The sequence below is a fragment of the Caenorhabditis remanei genome, chromosome V, assembly GCF_010183535.1.
Source record: "Caenorhabditis remanei strain PX506 chromosome V, whole genome shotgun sequence".
In the NCBI taxonomy this organism is placed as follows: Eukaryota; Metazoa; Nematoda; class Chromadorea; order Rhabditida; family Rhabditidae; genus Caenorhabditis; species Caenorhabditis remanei.
This window is the reverse complement of record NC_071332.1, coordinates 15,787,132-15,809,667: the sequence shown is the minus strand read 5'-3', so window position 1 is coordinate 15,809,667 and position 22,536 is coordinate 15,787,132. Positions and strand designations below refer to the sequence as shown.

Genomic DNA, 22,536 nt, shown 5'->3' with positions numbered 1-22,536 from the left:
AATGAAATAGAACACTCTCTATTTTCTTTAAATTTTTGCTTGAAACGAGATTGAGTTTGGTTGCTGTGTTGTCGAATACTGAAAAGGGAAATCTTGTACAAGGTAATTACTTACAGTTTTCTAAATTCGCAAGTTTGAAAATACTTTTTTTTTGAAAAATATCAGCTTTTTATTCGATAGTTTCAGTCATTTTGAGTCCCAGAACTTGCTCGATTGATAGTGAGTTCGAGTGTGTAACGTTTGAACTTACCAAAAATATTTCCTCAATTTCACGTTTTCTCACTTTTTCCAACACATTTTCGTAGTTTCTCTTTTTTGTGAAATGAATTGAAAAAAAGAAAGAAAGTCTGTTGAAAAAACGAGGAATTGAGAAATAATTTTGTCCGAAAGGACTACACGACCGCAAGGAAAAGCTCTTCTACCTAGGATCATTCAGAAAAACGGGAATTGTGCTTAGCATATGCTCCAATGATGAATGTTTCTTAGAATTGTCTGAAGTATCATAATCTGAAATAAAAATAGGACTTCTGTCCTCCTTCAAGTTATTTTGAGTCCCAGTACTTGCTCGATTGATAGTGAGCTCGAATTCTAGTCAACTTCCGTTTTCATTTCCTTTAAATCCCGGTGTCCCCGAAATCCGACCTCCACTCGCACTGACATTCACCTCATTATCTCTGTTCCTCTTTTTCTTCTTTTCCTTGTTTTGCCTCCCCTCCCTCCCTAATTATTATTACTACACCCTCAAAATAACTTTCCCCCTACTTTTTGACCCCACTACTCCATCCCCCTATGCTTCATCCTTCCGCTCATCCCAGTGACAAACCTCCCCCAGATATCCCCAAGAGACGCCAAGAAGTAGAAGACGTGGTCGTGTTTTGAAGGATGTTCCATCATTCTCAGGGACCTTCACTTCTTTTTGTTCTTCCTCCTGCGTTGACTGACTGACCTGACATTTTCAGTCTTGTTTTTATTCCTTAAGGATATTTTGATATTGGACCTTCCAAGCAAGTTTTCAGAAGAAAAGTCCATTCTAGAAACCCGAATCCTGTTGATCCATTAGTAAGATTGTCTTCTTTGCTCTCAAAACTGCCTCTTCTTGAGGGGAGGGTTTTTATGGGACCACATAAAATGTCCTTCGCCTCGAGAAGAAGCAGAAGAAAAGGATTAGCCGGTTGTCTCCGTCGCCCCTTATTCATATATTTTAATGCCTTCCGTTTTTGGTTTGAAATGTTCTCTTGTCAATTGTCAACACAGACAGTTTTACGATTTCCTGATTTTTATTCAGTGGGGGATGATAGGTTATGTGACATGCTCTATAGCTGAAAAGCTTTGACTAGAGGGTGATAGACAAATTTTGAAAAATTATTCAGAATCTCCGAGAGGCATACTAAATCCCACCTAAAATGTATTCTTTCAAAAGTTAAGACAAAAACTAGGCCACCTTCTAAGAAGGGAAACTTGACGTCTCGTTGTGCAAATTTATGAGTCTACGAGCGGGAAAATTAGCAACATTTTAGGAGCGGTACTCTAGAAGAATTTTGGAGAAAAGACGCTGGCCTAGTTTTCAGGGAGGATTCTTAGGTCATGGGTTGTTAGGCCATGATGTAATATCTGGAAATGTTGCTAAGATTGTTATGGATCAATAAAATTTTAAGAGAATTGAAACATTTGGAGACCGGCCTTTATGAAACTGGGACACTCCTAAACCGTTCCGTTTCAAAACCGTTTAAATCAGGCCTCGAGTATTTGTAGTACTTTGATTAAGAGATGCCGAACAGAGCTGTGCGGAATTCCTTCTTCCTTCTTCCGGGCATTTTTTCACTTTCTTCTTCCTTTTTCCTTCTTCCTTTTTTGAAATCTTATTCCTTCTTCCTTCTTCCTTTTTCCGTTGAAATTGTTCGCCACTTCCGACTTCCGTGTAAAAAGTTCACAAAAATTTTGCAATTTTCGACGGAATTTCAGCGGAATTTTGGTGGTTTTTGATGGAATTTTGTATGAAAACAACGCAAAAATTCGTTTTCAGAGATGACTAGAAAAAATTTCTTCAAAATTGTCTTTTTCAAAATTAACTTCCGACTTCCGGGTTCGGACTTAACTTCCTTCTTCCTTCTTCCGGGCTTTTTTCACTTCCTTCTTCCTTCTTCCTTCTTCCTTTTTTAAAATGTTCGTTCCTTCTTCCGACTTCCGACTTCCTTTTTTGAAAATTTTACTTCCGCACAGCTCTGATGCCGAGGTTAAACAAACTTTTACAGTTATACTTTTTGATATAATCCTGATTCATTTTTGTTTCCATGGTTCTGAAATATCTGGTTTCAAAATATCATCGAATAGCTTCACACTACTCAAAATCTTTTTACTAAACATCTCGAACACCCCTTATCACATCATCACCCAGATCAAAAACAGAAAACCCTCCAACGTCATCCGAATGAATCATCCTCTCCTACCGTTCCCCATTTACCTTGTTCCTATTGTTCCTTTCTCAAGGCATTCCCTATTCATTAATGAGCCCTCCATACTCCCCTAAAAACTGACATTGTGTGGTGTGATACGAACATCTCTTAGTCACAATGACGAAGTCCAGTGGGGGAATGACTGACATCCTCCTAGTTTTTGACACGTTTTGCTCACAGCAGTCAGTGGAGAAAAGGAGTTTTATCTTTCATCTTCCAACTTTTTTAGAAACGTCACATGTATATTTTTTTCTTTTCCATGCAACGTCATTTTTGACCTGCTTTTATTTTTTAGCAGGAAAATGAGATACAAACAAGTCATGCAAAAGAAGGCAAAAATATCACCTGTCTTTCTTTTTTGCTTGCGTTTTTTGAAGATGATCCTTGTTGTCAGTTTTCTCGCTAGGTTGGTTTGATGAGCATCATTTTTTTAGAATCAAAAAGTAGTCTTTTCGGTTGGAAAATCACGTAACTTGAAGATTTTTCCAGATGTAGGTTGTGTACTACGATTTAAGCGTAGTTTCATTTCAAAAAACGTGTAACGAAACTATACTTTTTGAACCAGACCTAATGAGTATAAGAAGCTGAAAATCCAAGCTTTGACACCACTGGACTAAAAACCGTCTGCAAAAAAAGATTTTCTATAGTTGAGGTCGGGTTTCTTACCCAGGAGACTGATTCACTTAGCCAGAACGCTGCTAAGTTTTTGTCGGTGCCTATAAGCTCGGCACAGTTCTTAAAACAGCGCTCCACCGAAATGCCTTTGAAAAATGTCTCAATTTCTGTGCTTTGTATTCTTGCTGCTTAACAATCGTATTACTATTGCAGTTGCTTATCGTTTCTGATATCTTTTTGCTTATCCTTTCCTTTTTTACTTGATTTGATTTCTGATGGCTGCTACTCTTTCGACTTCGATCTTAAAAAATTTAAAGATTTTTGGAATGTTGGCACAAAAACTGAAACTTTCGAAAACCTGTATTACCAGGAAACATAACTAGAAACCTATTTCAGACGTCTCAAGTTTTCTATCTACATCAAAATATTCTCTAAGTTTCTGCACACAAGAATCTTCAATCAAATCCGACATAAAATAGTACAAGACGACCAAGCTTTCATGATCTTGTCAAATTCACAAATTTTGAAAAAAACTTCCTGCTTTTAAATTTTAGAAACCTGCCATTACATACCGCAAACATCACCCAATTCTCGGAAACATTTAGTGAAATTTTGTTAGTTTCCTGACATCCATCAGTACCCATTCTAAAGATCCCTTGTCTTTTACCACTCTCAATCTAATTAACGCTACCGTACCCCTTCCAAATTGCCGTTTAACATTTCAACCCAGTAGTTCATTATCCTAAAAGCACTCTACCAACATCACGTGATTCAATCTTCATTCTTTAAATTACTCATCATTCAATTTGAATGGTGGGATACTCGGGTACATAAATGAATTTTTCATCTCTTTCAACCACTTCAGATTCCTTCCTTTTTTTTAAAACCATTTTATTTACATTACTTTACTGACCGCCCATGGAGCAATTTCAATATCAATATTGTCATGATTCATAGTAAAAACTTTACTTTTTTTTTCTATTTTCGATCAAAAACAAATAGAAAAAGACACATGGATTTTAATTATGGTCTGGAGCTGGCGGGGTAGCATATATATGTATTTTTCATTTTTGTGTCTAAATTTTCCTCCCACTACCAATTACTATCCAGTTCCGGCTTTTTTTGGTGAGATTATTTTATAAATATTATTTTTAGTTCATTCCTGTAAATTGAATAACATCATTTAATTTTATCGGGAAAACTTCCTGATTCGGTATATAATGGACCTTTTCACAAGCTAGAAAAATAGCAAAATATTACTTTTTGTTATTTTTTGCTACCTCGCGAAGAGGTCTATTAGAAACCTGTTACCCGAAACATCAGGAAACTCTCCGAAACATTTAGTTAAAAAAATTTCAGTTCGATCTCTACTCCCCTACTTAGTAGATCAAAATGAAAACGTTCATTTAGTAATTTTCGTAAAGAATCATTGTTGACTTGTTAAGATATAGAGGTGGGCGTTAGGTGCTCAATGAGCAATTTTCGATACGGATGAGTTTTTCACGGGCGGTGCATTTGTTTTCAGTTTTTTTCAAATAGTTGGGAACTGTGCTGAAAGGAGATACTGTAGCATTCCCAGGCTCAATGATTGAAAATTCTTTGGTCTGGCGCGCCTTATCCGCGTTTTGATATTTTATTTGTTTGAATATTGTATTATTGGCTGCATTCATAGTTGTCAAGGCCAGGGTTCAAAAAAGTTTTTTTCCTCCATCTTTTCAATTTTTGATGTATATTCAGGATTTCTTTAAATTCTGGACCATAGTCGAAAATTTGACTTTTTCACGAAAAAAATTCGAAAGAATTTGCATTTTTAATTAAGGCGCCAACACCCGGCCCGGTCTTTGACCACCATTCATGTCCGAGACATCTCGAAACTGGCCGTTTTGAAACCGAGAATTTCTACGAAATGTCCCATGGTCGAATACTGTAGCTCTCCTACCCAATTTATCGTAAAATTTGATTCTGGCGCACCTTTAGCGCGTTTAAGTGGTGTTTAGTTTTCTAAAGCATTTATAACTGTACATTTTGGATTCTTTACTTCGACATAAAAAAAACAAGAAAAACTTTACAAAATCCACAAATGTTTACTTCTTCTTTCCAACATATCCGTATGGACTTCCATACTCGAATCCACCGTAATACTGTCCTGGATAAGCAGGGGCACCATAACCTCCATATCCATAACCACTGCCACCATAGATTCCATTCGTACCGTAGTAACCGCCAGCAGTTGGATATCCACCGTAGTATTGGCACGTGGCGAGGGCGAAGAGGGTGAAGAGAAGGGTGATGCTGAAATAAAACAGGGAATTTAAAATCTTGGACTGAAATCACGATGAGGGACTTACAGTTTAGAGAACATTTCTTATAGAGAAATATGATTTCAGACAAGAATTCTCTATCATTTTATACTCCCAATTTTTCAATTTATTTACCTTTTTTTATGAAAAAAACTGCCAATTTATTTATTTGTTTCGAGAAGTTCTCTTCCAGAAAACTGGTTCACTCTGTTTGATTATCGAAAAGTAATCAAAAATTCCGTTTTCTCCCGCTTTTCTCTTGACCAAATCAACACAATTTCATTTTCATCAAACTAGAGGAATCGAGAGGATTCATTTTTTGTTTTTTTGTTATTCATGCGGAATTGAAAGAAAGAAATTGAGGAGAAATCGAGTGAGAGGAGACAATATTTGTACTTTGAGATGAATATTTGAGGAGTTCGATATGATAGGACCAGATTATGAATGATGTATGTCTGTCTGTGGCCAGGTGTGTCCGGATGTCCTGCATGGAACAGATGGACATGGACTTGAGATGAAACTAGCAAAATGTGCGGAATTTCAACTTTGGTAATTTAAAATGTTTTGCTAGAATTGTATGCTGTTGAAACATTTTAGATTTTAGTTGATTTGATGAGAGACGCAGAGAAGCTAGAGTGTCTGACTGTCTGCGTGCACTCACTAAACTCACTAAACTTCATTATATCTCAGCACCGCTGGACTCTACAAAAAAAGTTGTCAACTAACAAAATGTGTAAAATTTTCCGCTCAATATTTTTGCAGTTAACAGTTTTTCAATAATACTAAATGCTATTGAGATACTGACGTTTCAGTATATTTGAAGAGAGACGCAGAGAAGCTAGAGTGTCTGGCTGTCTGCGCGCGCTCTCTCACACACTAAACTTCAAATCGTTTTATCTCCACAGGGATCAGTGCTATCAAAAAGCTGTCAACTAGCAAAACGTGTAAAATTTTCCACTCAACATTTTTATTTACAAAATTTTTTGATAGCGATGAAAGCTGTGAAGATACACGCGCTTTAGTGAACGAGTTCTGCATATCTAGTTCTATCTGTGCCTCCTGATATCCAAATGTCCACCCTCATAAGAAAATTCATGATCTACTCGAACCCCCCATATCATCATCTTCCAATTGCCAACCTCACCCCCTTCTAAATATTTCATGTCTCCTAGCATCATTCAATTTCTCACATATTTATGTTTGTACTCACTCCAGAGTGCTAAACCGAATCAATTATTCATTTAAGGCTTTTATTGTTGCGGAATTTATTGGTAAACCCATTCAAAAATGTCCTCGTCAAAAAACCAATTTCGATCTTTTCATCCGTCCTAAAATATTCAGTCACGAACCCCTTCCCCCCTTTTCCAATAATTTTTTTCATGAATTTTTGAAGAATCTAAGATCATATTGACCTCATCTGACTTCACATATGTTTCGAGTCATTTTTCTTCAGCATATGTTTTTGATCTGTTGTCTCTGATAAATGAGAGCTCTCGGAGCCCAGAGAAGACGGATCAATTTTTCATTTGCTGTGGATAAGAAGCTAAAGAAAAAATTGATCGGATTTTGTTGCTTCTGGTTTAGATCAGAAAAATAATAGGATGAAAATCAGTTCTAGAAATTTTCAGATGAGATTTAAGTGAATAGTTTTATTTAAGTGAATAGTTTTATTATTGAAGTTGATAATTTTGGTCTCTTAGAAGAAAGGGGGGGGGGTTCTGTTTTTTGGTAATATCTCAACAACGTTTAGTGTTATTGAAAAATTGTTAACTGCAAAAATATTCAGCATAAAATTTTACACATTTTGTTAGTTGACAACTTTTTTGTACAGTCAAACCCTGTGGAGATATAACAATTTGCAGTTTAGTGAGGTAGAGAGCGCGCGCAGACAGTCAGGCGCTCTAGCTTCTCTGCGTCTCTCACTAGACACACTAAAACACCTATATCTCAAAAGCGTTTAGAGTTATTGAAAAAATTTTAACTGCAAAAATGATCAGCGTGAAATTTTACACATTTTGTTTGTTAAAACCTTTTTAAGAGCATCAAACGTGGTGGAGATATAACGATTTGAAGATTAAACAGCTAGAGTGTTGTGACGCTGACAGTCAGACACTCTAGCTTCTCTGTGTCTCTCTCTCTCTTGGTTTTTTAGGCCATTCTATTTCCAACACCCTGTCATTTTTCTCCAGTAACCTGATACCAGTTCTTACTATTAGATACTTATTTTTCAGTCAGGTAGACCTATCTATTTTTGACGAAAAGTATCCAATTCCATCCCTATTTTTTCACGTACTCCAAGCCACGCCTCTCTTCTTATTTTCCTGTGTATAGACACAGTAAAATCTAAAATTTTTGCCAAATTTGAGAAAATCGTCCACTTTCTGATCCACCTGCCCGTGCTAGTTCTTGGAGCAATTTTTCCCATTTTTCACCTGTTTCTATATACACTTCCTCCCTACACCACCCTATTAGTACGAGACAACGTCCGTCATTTTTTCTGTTCCATTTCGAATTCTCGCTGACGCATATCCTCCTAGTTTTGTATTCCAATAAATTTTCTTCTGCATCACTGAAAGTGGGCGGAGCTTAAAAAAGACTTTGCAGAACTCTTCCAAGTACAGATACACTTGCTTATCCCCGGATTGTGATATCATTATTTTCGAAATCTTTTATTTTCTGACGCCTTGATTCTTGATCTACAAAACTTCCCTATATATTCCGTGACATCCTTCTAAAGATTATTTCTGTTTCAGGCTCAAAATGAGCAGTGTCCCACCGGATATTGCTCAGAACACAACTGATGAGATGCCCCCCGAGTGCTCCCACAATGAATCCTATGATTTCAATCGATACGCGTTGATTGTCTATATTGGGACACCGATTGCAATTGCTGGTGTCATTTGTAATTGGATTCTATTTGTGAGTTGGAAGAAAAATTTGAGAATATGAGTATAATTTTGCAGAGATTGTTCACCAAATCCAAATCAGCCAAGTCCCCGGCGTTGTATCTGTTGTTATTGGCGGTTTTGGGTAAGTAGAGATTTCATAAAGAGAGACGCAGCGAAGCTAGAGTGTCTGACTGTCTCCGCGCGCTCTCTCGCACATTAAATTTCAAGTTGTTATATCTCCACAGCGTTCGACTCAAAAAGTTGTTAACTAATAAGATATGCAAAATTCTATGTTCTACAATTTTGTAATTATTATGAATTCATTTTTATCTGTGCATGGGAAGACCGCGCCGCACTCGCGCGGCGGCCACGCCCATTTCTTGCGGCAGTGTTCAAAAATGGAACGCAGCGTTAAAATGGGAGTGGGCGTGGCCGCCGCGCGAGTGCGGCGCGGTCTTCCCATGCACAGATAAAAATGAATTCATAATATCAACCTTTTTGTGTGAGTGATCCCTAAAGAGATACAAGCAGGAGACGCAGAGAAGCTAGAGTGTCTCGCTGTCGTTCCTCGCTCTCTTGCTCACCAAATTCCAACCGTTATATCTCCACAGCGGTTTAAGCTAGCAAAAAGTTGTTAACTAATCAAACATGCAAAATTTTATGCTCTACATTTTAGTAGATAACAATTTTGCTGTAGCACTGAACGCTCTTGAGATGCTGACGTTTTATGTTCCAGATCTCCTAATGGACCTCCTCTACATCCCATTCTTCACCGTCGACGCCCTTGCCATCTACCACAAAAACGAATTCCTCTACCATATCTGGCATGACTACGCTATGTTTGTCTTTGGCCTCAGTCGGCTAGGTAAGTCCCTTGAATTTTAATCTCTCAATTTCTTTGTCTTCAGTGCAATTCGCCTCCACTTATATCATCTTATGCGCTACAATTGAGCGATTCATAGTGGTCGCTGAAATCAATTCCTTGAACTTTCTGATCAACTCAACTGGAAGATTCGTCACTATTGGAGTCACCTTCCTGGGCGTTGCTATTCTAAGACTACCTGCATTCTTTGAGTATTACATTACATTCCGTCCGGACTGTCCCATATACGAGAACTATGACTATACACCACTGCTAGCCGGTTGGGAACATTATCAGATGTTCAATTTCTATGTGATGACTGTCCTGCATATATTCGTTCCATTCGCCTTACTACTTATGCTCAATATCTCCATTGTGGTGGTCACCAAGAGAAAACTCACCGGTATTGGATGGGCGGTCACTACTTTTATTGATATGCCGAAAGTTAGTGAGATGATACGAAAAGAATCCATCAATTCGAATAAGAGGAGACGAGATGAGTTACGGTACGCCACGTGGACAATGGTGTCGATCGCCACCACTTATTTATGTTGCTCATCGCTATCACTTTTCATTGGAATTCTTGAAAATGTGTGGCCAGAGAATACATTGTTGTTTATGGAGGATGGATCGAGGTAGGACATCTGGACAATAGACAAAATGATGGAAATAATTTTTAATATATTTTTAGCACAAAATTCTACACCCTGGCATCGGATACTGTCAGTATACTCGTCGCCGTGAATTCTCTACTTCGAATTTTTGTATACCTACTGTGCAGTCCTAATTTTAGGTGAGTAACTAACACTATTGAATTCCAACCAAATTTTTTTCCATTTCCAGAAAACAACTAGTCAAAGAGTACCCTTGTCTGAAATGCATCGCCTGTGGAGCTGACAGCGATGAAAAAACGAAGAAAATCAAGGAGGAGAAGAAACTTTTCATCGGATACCAGAACCTGATAATGGGTGCCAGGGTCGATATGTTGTAATAATTGTAACATATTCTAAAATTCATTAAATTAGAAACGGGTCTGAAAACTATGTGAAACAGTGAGAGAAAATAAACTTGTTTGATTTTTTTGTTAGTTACAGATTTTTGATCTAATGGGCTCCGGATGCTATATACTATAAGTGCATACACCTCAAAATCCAAAAAAAACATATATAGACAGCTGGACAAACGGAATGATCTGTGTATACTTATTTATTTTTTGTGGGTTGCTCTATCCGGTCATTTTTTAAATATTTTTGAGCTTCATTCACTGCGATGACCAATCTAAAGGCTTATGTTATTCTAGTTTCTATATTTTCCACGAATCAAGTTACATCGTACCCGCCGGAATGGGATCAAGGTACATATATTACTTCCGACTTCCACATGCCGACTTCCATATAAAATTTTCATCAAATCTTTGATTTTTCGACAAAAATTCGGTGGTTTTAATGCTATTTTGCATGAAAACAACGCCAAAAATCGTTTTTAGTGATGAATGGAAACAATTTTCCTCAAATTGGTCATTTTCAAAATTTACTTCCGAATTCCGCCTTCCTTTTACAAAAAAAACTCCCGCACAGCTCTGACTGGAACGTTTTTGAGTGAGAATTGTATAATTAGAAATCTGATATTATAAAAATTTGAAATATGTTTTCAAACTTTGTGTACCGTCCGAATCAACCAAATTACACACGTTTCAATAGTTTTATTTCTGTTTATTTGCTTTGAAAGTCTGTCATTTCAACTACTTTTGTTTTTCACAACTTTTTTTCACAACATCTGAAACTTCAACCTACAAAATTCCTGAAATTTTGAGCCCCATCTCGACTATATTCTGACAACTTCGAGAATCGGTCCATTTTTCAGATATTTTCTCAAAATTCGAATTTTAAATTTAGTCGTCATGTTTTTCTACGGTCGCTGGCACTATTTTAAGTTTAGTTTTTGAAATCTCCGTAAAATTTGCAAAATTATGAGCCCCATATTGGCTATATTCCGTCCACTTTGAGATTTGGTGCCTGGGGTGTCTAAAATGTGGACCAATTTTCGATAGTCTCACAGTATAGTCAATATGGGGCTCAAAATTTTGGAAATTTTATGCTGATCTCAAAAATACTAGTCATTTGCTGCCATGATTTTTGTTTTTTTTATGATTGCAAGGAATGTTTGGAAATCAGTAAGGAAACTTCAAATCGGTCCAAATCCGCGGACCCTCGAGGTTCTCTTGTTGGAATTCTGAATTATTCTTCCCATCTTCAGAAACCACTCGCACCGAACTTCTTTCTTTCGGAGTCTCATCTGAATCCACCGACGGTCTTCTTGAAATCGCATCTCACTTCACATTCCCTCGATACGATGATGATCCTTTTTGGGACCGCTACTATGCGAATCAACAGTTCAGCACTTTTATGGCTCAAACTGAAGACTTTATGAGGAATCGACCGGATCTTGGTCAATATGTAAACTTTATTTTAAGCCGGAGAGACAGAGGAGTGCTGGAACAGAGTCTGGAGAGGCGAGTGCTTTGTGATGAAGAGAATCAAGGGGATAATTGTGTGCCGATGTATTTTAAAAATTCATACAACCTCCTGCATCGATTGTATTTTTCTGTAATGTTTTCGATTCTTTTTTATTTATATCAAATTAACCCATAATCAAGAATGTGATTCAAAAATGAAAAGTGTCTCTTATCAACTTTCTGAACTTGAAATGTGGAGCATTACAATGAAAAATCATGAATAGAGTCTCCATTTCTTGGGAATTCTTTGTGATGTACTCATATAACCATATCAAATCAGTCATTCGAGTCGGCGCATTCTGCTGATTAGTCAGTTCACAGTATTGGAATAGGGCATTACTGTAGATGCTTTGGTGGCGGGATAGGATGAGTCTGGCTTCGTCGGATATGTCGGGGATGGCTGGAATAGAAATAAGTTGGGCATGAAATTTCATACATTTTGGTAGTTGACAGCAAATAGTTGCTAGCTTAATAATTAAAGAGAACAAGAAAGCATCGGCAGACAGTCAGACACTCTAGCTTTTCTGAGCAACATGTAATAATAAGGATTTTTCTTAAGTCGGGAGAAAAAAGATGCGAGCACAGTACACTGTATATCGCCAGTGACAGTTGCTTCGAATAAATGAAAATATTTTCCCTTTTTTTTTCGGAAAATATTCAAAATTTTTTTTTAGTAAATCGAAAAATATCCATGTTTGAAATATCCATTTTTCAACGTAGAAATGTCCATTTTTCAACGTAGAAATATCCATTTTTCAACGTAGAAATATCCATTTTTCAACGTAGACATGTCAACTAATTTACACATTGTCTCTCCCGGTATATTATCAGAGGCATTGTTTTTCACGTCTTACCATCTGCCTCCTTATCTTCTTGGGAAATCGGTCCAAACGGATGACTTTGGGGGAAACTTGGAACCTTGAACGGTAGGATAAGAGGGCCCACCTGTCCTTTGCCAGATGACTGTGTTTTTTTCGTTTTTGTTTGACCTCATCAACCTCTTTCCTTCTTTTTCCGTGCCCTTTCCCAAGTGAACATATAATAGATAGACACTTTTCTATTGTCTCATTACTGTTAACACAAACCACCCGCTCACTTATCTCCTTGGGAATTCACTGATCCTATTAGACCAACAAATGACTGTTTCCTACTAGACTCCGCCCACTGGCCCCAGTCTCTTCATCATCATCTTCTTGGCTCAGTCGTCCACCATCTTTCCGTACTGGATGGTGACTCTTCTATCTTCTCTTTTTTGGCCATCTTTGAAATATCCACATAACCATTATTTATCTCGTACTTAAACTCCCTATTTTCTCAGTTCGTTTATGAACTAATGCTTTCTTTTTCAGTGCTAAAGCACAGTGCATGAAGAGCAAACCGACCGGCTTGATAGATAAGAAACGGTCGAGTGCAAGAAACGGTGGACAAGAAAGTAATGGATCAAGACGAATCAAATGACGATCAACTTGATAGACGTAAGTTGAAAACGCAAGAAAAAACTTTGACTTCCCCCACCATTCTTATCTGTGTCGGTACCGGTTAGACCCGTCGATCAGAGGATGTAGTAGTCTATAATACCCGGGCTGAAGGATACCCCGGTAGACGCGGGTTTGAATCCTCCCGGGTTAGAAATCAACGAAATTATAACCGAAATTCCTAAAAACAGGACTTTTTTAAATCTAGAAATCAATAAATTTATGATTGAAATTTCGAAAAACAGGGTACTTTTTATGAAATTAACTTCCCCCACCATTCTTATCTGTGTCGGTTCCGGTTAGACTGATCGAGCCTGGTGCTGTAATAGTCTATACTTATCCGGGCTGAAGTTTTCTTCAGTAGACGCGGGTTTGAATCCTCCCGGGTTAGAAATCAACGAAATTATGATTGAAATTCCTAAAAACAGGACTTTTTTAATCTAGAAATCAATAAAATTATGATTGAAATTCCTAAAAACAGGACTTTTTTAATCTAGAAATCAATAAAATTATGATTGAAATTCCTAAAAACAGGCTACTTTTTTAATCTAGAAATCAATAAAATTATGATTGAAATTCCTAAAAACAGGCTACTTTTTTAAATCTAGAAATCAATAAAATTATGATTGAAATTTCGAAAAACAGGGTACTTTTTTAATCTAGAAATCAATAAAATTATGATTGAAATTTCGAAAAACAGGGTACTTTTTATGAAATTAACTTCCCCCACCATTCTTATCTGTGTCGGTTCCGGTTAGACTGATCGAGCCTGGTGCTGTAATAGTCTATACTTATCCGGGCTGAAGTTTTCTTCAGTAGACGCGGGTTTGAATCCTCCCGGGTTAGAAATCAACGAAATTATGATTGAAATTCCTAAAAACAGGCTACTTTTTTAATCTAGAAATCAATAAAATTATGATTGAAATTCCTAAAAACAGGACTTTTTTAATCTAGAAATCAATAAAATTATGATTGAAATTCCTAAAAACAGGCTACTTTTTTAAATCTAGAAATCAATAAAATTATGATTGAAATTTCGAAAAACAGGGTACTTTTTTAATCTAGAAATCAATAAATTTATGATTGAAATTTCGAAAAACAGGGTACTTTTTATGAAATTAACTTCCCCCACCATTCTTATCTGTGTCGGTTCCGGTTAGACTGATCGAGCCTGGTGCTGTAATAGTCTATACTTATCCGGGCTGAAGTTTTCTTCAGTAGACGCGGGTTTGAATCCTCCCGGGTTAGAAATCAACGAAATTATGATTGAAATTCCTAAAAACAGGCTACTTTTTTAAATCTAGAAATCAATAAAATTATGATTGAAATTTCGAAAAACAGGGTACTTTTTTAATCTAGAAATCAATAAATTTATGATTGAAATTTCGAAAAACAGGGTACTTTTTATGAAATTAACTTCCCCCACCATTCTTATCTGTGTCGGTTCCGGTTAGACTGATCGAGCCTGGTGCTGTAATAGTCTATACTTATCCGGGCTGAAGTTTTCTTCAGTAGACGCGGGTTTGAATCCTCCCGGGTTAGAAATCAACGAAATTATGATTGAAATTCCTAAAAACAGGCTACTTTTTTAATCTAGAAATCAATAAAATTATGATTGAAATTCCTAAAAACAGGACTTTTTTAATCTAGAAATCAATAAAATTATGATTGAAATTCCTAAAAACAGGCTACTTTTTTAAATCTAGAAATCAATAAAATTATGATTGAAATTTCGAAAAACAGGGTACTTTTTTAATCTAGAAATCAATAAAATTATGATTGAAATTTCGAAAAACAGGGTACTTTTTATGAAATTAACTTCCCCCACCATTCTTATCTGTGTCGGTTCCGGTTAGACTGATCGAGCCTGGTGCTGTAATAGTCTATACTTATCCGGGCTGAAGTTTTCTTCAGTAGACGCGGGTTTGAATCCTCCCGGGTTAGAAATCAACGAAATTATGATTGAAATTCCTAAAAACAGGACTTTTTTAATCTAGAAATCAATAAAATTATGATTGAAATTCCTAAAAACAGGACTTTTTTAATCTAGAAATCAATAAAATTATGATTGAAATTCCTAAAAACAGGCTACTTTTTTAAATCTAGAAATCAATAAAATTATGATTGAAATTTCGAAAAACAGGGTACTTTTTTAATCTAGAAATCAATAAAATTATGATTGAAATTTCGAAAAACAGGGTACTTTTTTAATCTAGAAATCAATAAAATTATGATTGAAATTTCGAAAAACAGGGTACTTTTTATGAAATTAACTTCCCCCACCATTCTTATCTGTGTCGGTTCCGGTTAGACTGATCGAGCCTGGTGCTGTAATAGTCTATACTTATCCGGGCTGAAGTTTTCTTCAGTAGACGCGGGTTTGAATCCTCCCGGGTTAGAAATCAACGAAATTATGATTGAAATTCCTAAAAACAGGACTTTTTTAATCTAGAAATCAATAAAATTATGATTGAAATTTCGAAAAACAGGGTACTTTTTTAATCTAGAAATCAATAAAATTATGATTGAAATTCCTAAAAACAGGGTACTTTTTATGAAATTAACTTCCCCCACCATTCTTATCTGTGTCGGTTCCGGTTAGACTGATCGAGCCTGGTGCTGTAATAGTCTATACTTATCCGGGCTGAAGTTTTCTTCAGTAGACGCGGGTTTGAATCCTCCCGGGTTAGAAATCAACGAAATTATGATTGAAATTCCTAAAAACAGGACTTTTTTAATCTAGAAATCAATAAAATTATGATTGAAATTCCTAAAAACAGGCTACTTTTTTAATCTAGAAATCAATAAAATTATGATTGAAATTCCTAAAAACAGGGTACTTTTTATGAAATTAACTTCCCCCACCATTCTTATCTGTGTCGGTTCCGGTTAGACTGATCGAGCCTGGTGCTGTAATAGTCTATACTTATCCGGGCTGAAGTTTTCTTCAGTAGACGCGGGTTTGAATCCTCCCGGGTTAGAAATCAACGAAATTATGATTGAAATTCCTAAAAACAGGACTTTTTAATCTAGAAATCAATAAAATTATGATTGAAATTTCGAAAAACAGGGTACTTTTTTAATCTAGAAATCAATAAAATTATGATTGAAATTTCGAAAAACAGGGTACTTTTTTAATCTAGAAATCAATAAAATTATGATTGAAATTCCTAAAAACAGGGTACTTTTTATGAAATTAACTTCCCCCACCATTCTTATCTGTGTCGGTTCCGGTTAGACTGATCGAGCCTGGTGCTGTAATAGTCTATACTTATCCGGGCTGAAGTTTTCTTCAGTAGACGCGGGTTTGAATCCTCCCGGGTTAGAAATCAACGAAATTATGATTGAAATTCCTAAAAACAGGACTTTTTTAATCTAGAAATCAATAAAATTATGATTGAAATTCCTAAAAACAGGCTACTTTTTTAAATCTAGAAATCAATAAAATTATGATTGAAATTTCGAAAAACAGGGTACTTTTTTAATCTAGAAATCAATAAAATTATGATTGAAATTTCGAAAAACAGGGTACTTTTTATGAAATTAACTTCCCCCACCATTCTTATCTGTGTCGGTTCCGGTTAGACTGATCGAGCCTGGTGCTGTAATAGTCTATACTTATCCGGGCTGAAGTTTTCTTCAGTAGACGCGGGTTTGAATCCTCCCGGGTTAGAAATCAATAAAATTATGATTGAAATTTCGAAAAACAGGGTACTTTTTTAATCTAGAAATCAATAAAATTATGATTGAAATTCCTAAAAACAGGCTACTTTTTTAAATCTAGAAATCAATAAAATTATGATTGAAATTTCGAAAAACAGGGTACTTTTTTAATCTAGAAATCAATAAAATTATGATTGAAATTTCGAAAAACAGGGTACTTTTTATGAAATTAACTTCCCCCACCATTCTTATCTGTGTCGGTTCCGGTTAGACTGATCGAGCCTGGTGCTGTAATAGTCTATACTTATCCGGGCTGAAGTTTTCTTCAGTAGACGCGGGTTTGAATCCTCCCGGGTTAGAAATCAACGAAATTATGATTGAAATTCCTAAAAACAGGACTTTTTTAATCTAGAAATCAATAAAATTATGATTGAAATTTCGAAAAACAGGGTACTTTTTTAATCTAGAAATCAATAAAATTATGATTGAAATTTCGAAAAACAGGGTACTTTTTTAATCTAGAAATCAATAAAATTATGATTGAAATTTCGAAAAACAGGGTACTTTTTATGAAATTAACTTCCCCCACCATTCTTATCTGTGTCGGTTCCGGTTAGACTGATCGAGCCTGGTGCTGTAATAGTCTATACTTATCCGGGCTGAAGTTTTCTTCAGTAGACGCGGGTTTGAATCCTCCCGGGTTAGAAATCAACGAAATTATGATTGAAATTCCTAAAAACAGGACTTTTTTAATCTAGAAATCAATAAAATTATGATTGAAATTCCTAAAAACAGGCTACTTTTTTAAATCTAGAAATCAATAAAATTATGATTGAAATTTCGAAAAACAGGGTACTTTTTTAATCTAGAAATCAATAAAATTATGATTGAAATTTCGAAAAACAGGGTACTTTTTATGAAATTAACTTCCCCCACCATTCTTATCTGTGTCGGTTCCGGTTAGACTGATCGAGCCTGGTGCTGTAATAGTCTATACTTATCCGGGCTGAAGTTTTCTTCAGTAGACGCGGGTTTGAATCCTCCCGGGTTAGAAATCAACGAAATTATGATTGAAATTCCCAAAAACAGGACTTTTTTAATCTAGAAATCAATAAAATTATGATTGAAATTCCTAAAAACAGGACTTTTTTAATCTAGAAATCAATAAAATTATGATTGAAATTTCGAAAAACAGGGTACTTTTTTAATCTAGAAATCAATAAAATTATGATTGAAATTCCTAAAAACAGGCTACTTTTTTAAATCTAGAAATCAATAAAATTATGATTGAAATTTCGAAAAACAGGGTACTTTTTTAATCTAGAAATCAATAAAATTATGATTGAAATTTCGAAAAACAGGGTACTTTTTATGAAATTAACTTCCCCCACCATTCTTATCTGTGTCGGTTCCGGTTAGACTGATCGAGCCTGGTGCTGTAATAGTCTATACTTATCCGGGCTGAAGTTTTCTTCAGTAGACGCGGGTTTGAATCCTCCCGGGTTAGAAATCAACGAAATTATGATTGAAATTCCTAAAAACAGGACTTTTTTAATCTAGAAATCAATAAAATTATGATTGAAATTCCTAAAAACAGGCTACTTTTTTAAATCTAGAAATCAACGAAATTATGATTGAAATTCCTAAAAACAGGACTTTTTTAATCTAGAAATCAATAAAATTATGATTGAAATTTCGAAAAACAGGGTACTTTTTATGAAATTAACTTCCCCCACCATTCTTATCTGTGTCGGTTCCGGTTAGACTGATCGAGCCTGGTGCTGTAATAGTCTATACTTATCCGGGCTGAAGTTTTCTTCAGTAGACGCGGGTCATCACAAGCGAGTGCTTTGTGATGAAGAGAATCAAGGAGATAATTGTGTGCCGACGTATTATAAAAATTCATACAACCTCCTGCATCGATTGTATTTTTCTGTAATGTTTTCGATTCTTTTTTATTTATATCAAATTAACCCATAATCAAGAATGTGATTCAAAAATGAAAAGTGTCTCTTATCAACTTTCTGAACTTGAAGTGTGGAGCATTACAATGAAAGATCATGAATAGAGTCTCCATTTCTTGGGAATTCTTTGTGATGTACTCATATAACCATATCAAATCAGTCATTCGAGTCGGCGCATTCTGCTGATTAGTCAGTTCACAGTATTGGAATAGGGCATTACTGTAGATGCCTTGGTGGCGGGATAGGATGAGTCTGGCTTCGTCGGATATGTCGGGGATGGCTGGAATAGAAATAAGTTGGGCATGAAATTTCATACATTTTGGTAGTTGACAGCAAATAGTTGCTAGCTTAATAATTAAAGAGAACAAGAAAGCATCGGCAGACAGTCAGACACTCTAGCTTTTCTGCGTCTATCAGTCTGCGATTGTTATCCAGTAGAAGGTATATTTTGGGTTTTCTATACACAGTCCATTCTCAATTGATTCAACTGAACAGGTGGTTGAAGAGACACAGAGAAGCTAGAGTTTCTTGTTGTCTGCGCGCGCTCTCTCACTCCCTAATTTTCAAAAAACGCTGAATTGTTTTTGTAATCGAAAACTTTTTTGTACACTGCTTCCCTGGAGAGATATGACTGAGAGACGCAGAGAAGCATCCCCATCTCTCTAAAACTTTTAAATCTCGTTATCTCCTGATGTATCAGTACATCGAAATATTGTCAACTAATAAAATACTTAAAATTTTACGCTTTTGTAGTTTGATATCACAAACCGGTGAGAAGACATGTAAATTAAAAACATAATTGCGAACCGGTCCCATAGGGTCATAGAAAGTCCATATGAAACATGTGCGCTCTAAAAAAATTTGCGTATTAGCGCGAAATTCAAAAAAAAATCGAAACTTTAACTCCATATTGTTTGTCCACGTTATAAGCACGCGATGCGACTGAGCGGCTACTCAATTGGCGGCCTGCCAAGTCGTGTGCAAACGCGCTTCACTAGACTTCTGGTTTCGCGGGAAAATAATTTATATTCATATGGACTAAAAGTGAACCTGTGTGGGCCGTCACATAACTTGCTTAAAACTCGATGTATGAGTTGAAAAATATACCAAAATGTGCATAGATATCGGCGGGTTCTATGTCCGATGGGTAGTCGTTAATAGGCCGCGGTTCGGGAAAAAAGTGCCAAAAACGCGAAAATCATTTTTTCGAAAATCATCTTAGTTTGGCCTGCGGAACATTAACAAATTGCCATACGGCTCCTGGAAGATCACGGACATAGAACCCGCCGAGATCTACATTTTGGTATATTTTTAAAACTTATCAAGGGCCGGGCTGGGCCTTTCTTCAAATCTTCCGACCCGGCCCGTGATTTGACAAGTATGATATTTTTCAGATCTTGCCTTTGCCAGGGCAGGCCCGGCTTCAAGAAAATATACATATTTTTTACCAAATTTTTTGAATTGTTTTGAAATGTTTCTTTAAAAAATCCAATTTTTGATGCATAACTAGCTTTTGATTAAATTCTGAAGTATAGTCAAAAAATTTCAAACTTTCGGTCAAAATTTAGTTGAAACATTTTTGAATTTTGAACCCCGGGCCAAGAAAAATTCCGATTTTGGCCCGCCTCGGCCCGTGACAAGTTTGCCGGCCTGTTTCGACCCGGATTGCAATTGTGATAGTGGCATCGTGAAAAAAGACTCACCTGGATTACAAAAGAAAATAATATTCATCAAGCAATACTCCTCATTAGTAACCTTCAACTCAATCAACCTATTCACCGGCTGACAACAAATTCTCGCCAAATTATGTGGATTCGTCCGATACAAATCAATAAGATCATCCGGATAGATCTCCTGTCCTCCTGGATTCAACATTCTCATTCGTTTCTCGTTCAAAGTTCTCATTAATCCACAGAAATATGTAAGCTTCAGAGTGTTATACTGAAATATTTTCTTCTTGTCGTCCATTCCAAGTTCTCGAATAAATTCAAAGTTGTGAAAATAGGTAATGTGAGAGTAAAGTGCAAGGAACGCCCACTCCTCGGGAGTCACTTGATGATCTGGGTCCTGAAATCAGAAGTGAGGTACTTGGAAATGTAATGGATCTCTAATCTCACTTTTTTGGTATTTCTCACTACACCAGGATGCATCAAAATAGTCTCCAGACTCTCATCATTCAATGAGTAGAAAGATTTCAGCTTGGCATGTCTCTTCTTATCCATTATATTTAAATTTTTCAGAAGAATAGATAATTTTTCGATTTTTTGATTTGGAGATGTCAGTTCTAGTATTCCATCATCAGAAGCCTCTTCTGACTTCACTTCATCATCCTCCAACGGCTCCATATACATTCCCTTATCCTGACACTTTTGATACCGGCATGCTTGACACTTCAGAAGACGTTTGGGACTTCTGGAACATTCATTGAATCCACGACATTTATAGGATAACTTTTTGACAACAACACGGCGATAGAACATTTTGCAGGCGTAGCAGGAGAGGGCCTGGAATGGTTTCAATTAGAGAAGATAAGCTAGAGTGTCTGCGAGAGATCTCTAATAAAATCCAGGTTATAACTGTTGTATCTTTTTACCTACAGTATGCAGTAAGATATACAATTTGTCTTTTTCCAGTTGAAAATGATCAACATTGAGAGGGTGTTACGGTATCACTGCTTATCCCACAAAGTAAATTATGTACAAACCATACAGAACAATAATAGAGCTTCATTTTTGTAGTTCACAACTTTTTTGTACGGTCACTCCCTAGAGAGTTACGGTCATTTTAATGGGAGTCGAAAATCACTCTATTTTGCATTGAAATTGGACGATTTGGGGGAGAAATTACTTTGTCGACATGTAACTTGCTAAGGATTGTTCTTACAAAAAAGTTGACAACTACAAAAATGAAACTCTACCTTTGTTATGTATGGTTTATACATAGCTTATTTGGTAGGACAATCAGTGATACTGTAACACCCTCTCAATGTTGGTCAGTTACAACTGAAAAAGGTCAAATTATATACATACATATGTAGCTTACTACACGGCACTGTTCGTAAATAAATAAGTACATAATAGTAGTAATAATGATATATGTAAAATTGAAAAGATACAGTCAACACTGAACCAGTGCCACGATCTCAACATTTACTGAAATTCGAAAATTATAGGTTATGTCTATGCTATATAATTTTACGCAACTATTGATTTGTTTCTTCATTTATAAAAACAGCTGAAATTTTTAAACTCTACCCATTTTTCCGCCAATTTCATTAATTTCAACTCACCCCATAATGCTTCCCGAATGCCACTCGATTGCATATCTCACATCGTTTCGTTTTTTCCGAAATAGGACTCCAATCCAATGGAACAAAAGAAAGCGTCATGTCAGTAGACTGGAAATAAGACAGAAATGAAATTATAATCTTGAAAATTCTTTCTTTTTTAGCCTAAAATCAGAAGAAGGGGAAGGGAGCTAAGAGATTAGAAGGTGAGCAAAAAGTGTGCTGGATCTTTGTTTTTGAGATTAGATTATTTCCGTAAACCTAGTGAGTCCAGTGGATTATGTCGATGTGTTGAGTGGCAGAAACCACAAAATTTCAAAATGAAAATGAGACGTTTAAAAACGGAGACATTTGAGAACCGGACGTTTGAAAACCGAAATTCTCTCAGTTTCTAAATATCTCAGTTCTTAACTGTCTGGTTTCAAAACGGCTAGTTTTGAAATATCTAGCTTAGGTTGGGTTCAAAATTTCTCGGTTTCAATCTGTCGTAGTTTTGAAATGTCCGGTTTCAAGAT

General features: G+C 36.1%; 4 protein-coding genes across 4 annotated transcripts; 2 read left to right on the top strand and 2 right to left on the bottom strand.

Moving 5' to 3' along the window:
* Positions 1-5,152: 5,152 nt before the first annotated feature.
* On the bottom strand, positions 5,153-5,430 carry GCK72_020405 (uncharacterized protein; the record flags this gene model as incomplete). Its single annotated transcript, XM_003116013.1, has 2 exons — positions 5,153-5,360; positions 5,417-5,430. The coding sequence occupies 2 exons, from the start codon at positions 5,428-5,430 to the stop codon at positions 5,153-5,155; spliced, it is 222 nt and encodes a 73-aa protein (XP_003116061.1).
* A 2,698-nt stretch (positions 5,431-8,128) lies between these two features.
* On the top strand, positions 8,129-10,109 carry GCK72_020404 (uncharacterized protein; the record flags this gene model as incomplete). The annotated part of the gene is made up of 6 exons (XM_003116146.1): positions 8,129-8,287; positions 8,332-8,398; positions 8,993-9,121; positions 9,165-9,753; positions 9,810-9,911; positions 9,962-10,109. 6 exons carry the CDS (start codon positions 8,129-8,131, stop codon positions 10,107-10,109), a joined length of 1,194 nt encoding a protein of 397 aa, XP_003116194.1.
* Positions 10,110-10,387: 278 nt separating this feature from the next.
* Positions 10,388-13,091, top strand: GCK72_020403 (uncharacterized protein; the record flags this gene model as incomplete). The annotated part of the gene is made up of 3 exons (XM_053733560.1): positions 10,388-10,472; positions 11,375-11,678; positions 12,983-13,091. The coding sequence occupies 3 exons, from the start codon at positions 10,388-10,390 to the stop codon at positions 13,089-13,091; spliced, it is 498 nt and encodes a 165-aa protein (XP_053582473.1).
* A 5,673-nt stretch (positions 13,092-18,764) lies between these two features.
* GCK72_020402 (uncharacterized protein) lies at positions 18,765-22,123 on the bottom strand (the record flags this gene model as incomplete). The annotated part of the gene is made up of 4 exons (XM_053733559.1): positions 18,765-19,015; positions 20,439-20,802; positions 20,853-21,239; positions 22,025-22,123. The coding sequence occupies 4 exons, from the start codon at positions 22,121-22,123 to the stop codon at positions 18,765-18,767; spliced, it is 1,101 nt and encodes a 366-aa protein (XP_053582472.1).
* Between the last annotated feature and the right edge of the window lie 413 nt (positions 22,124-22,536).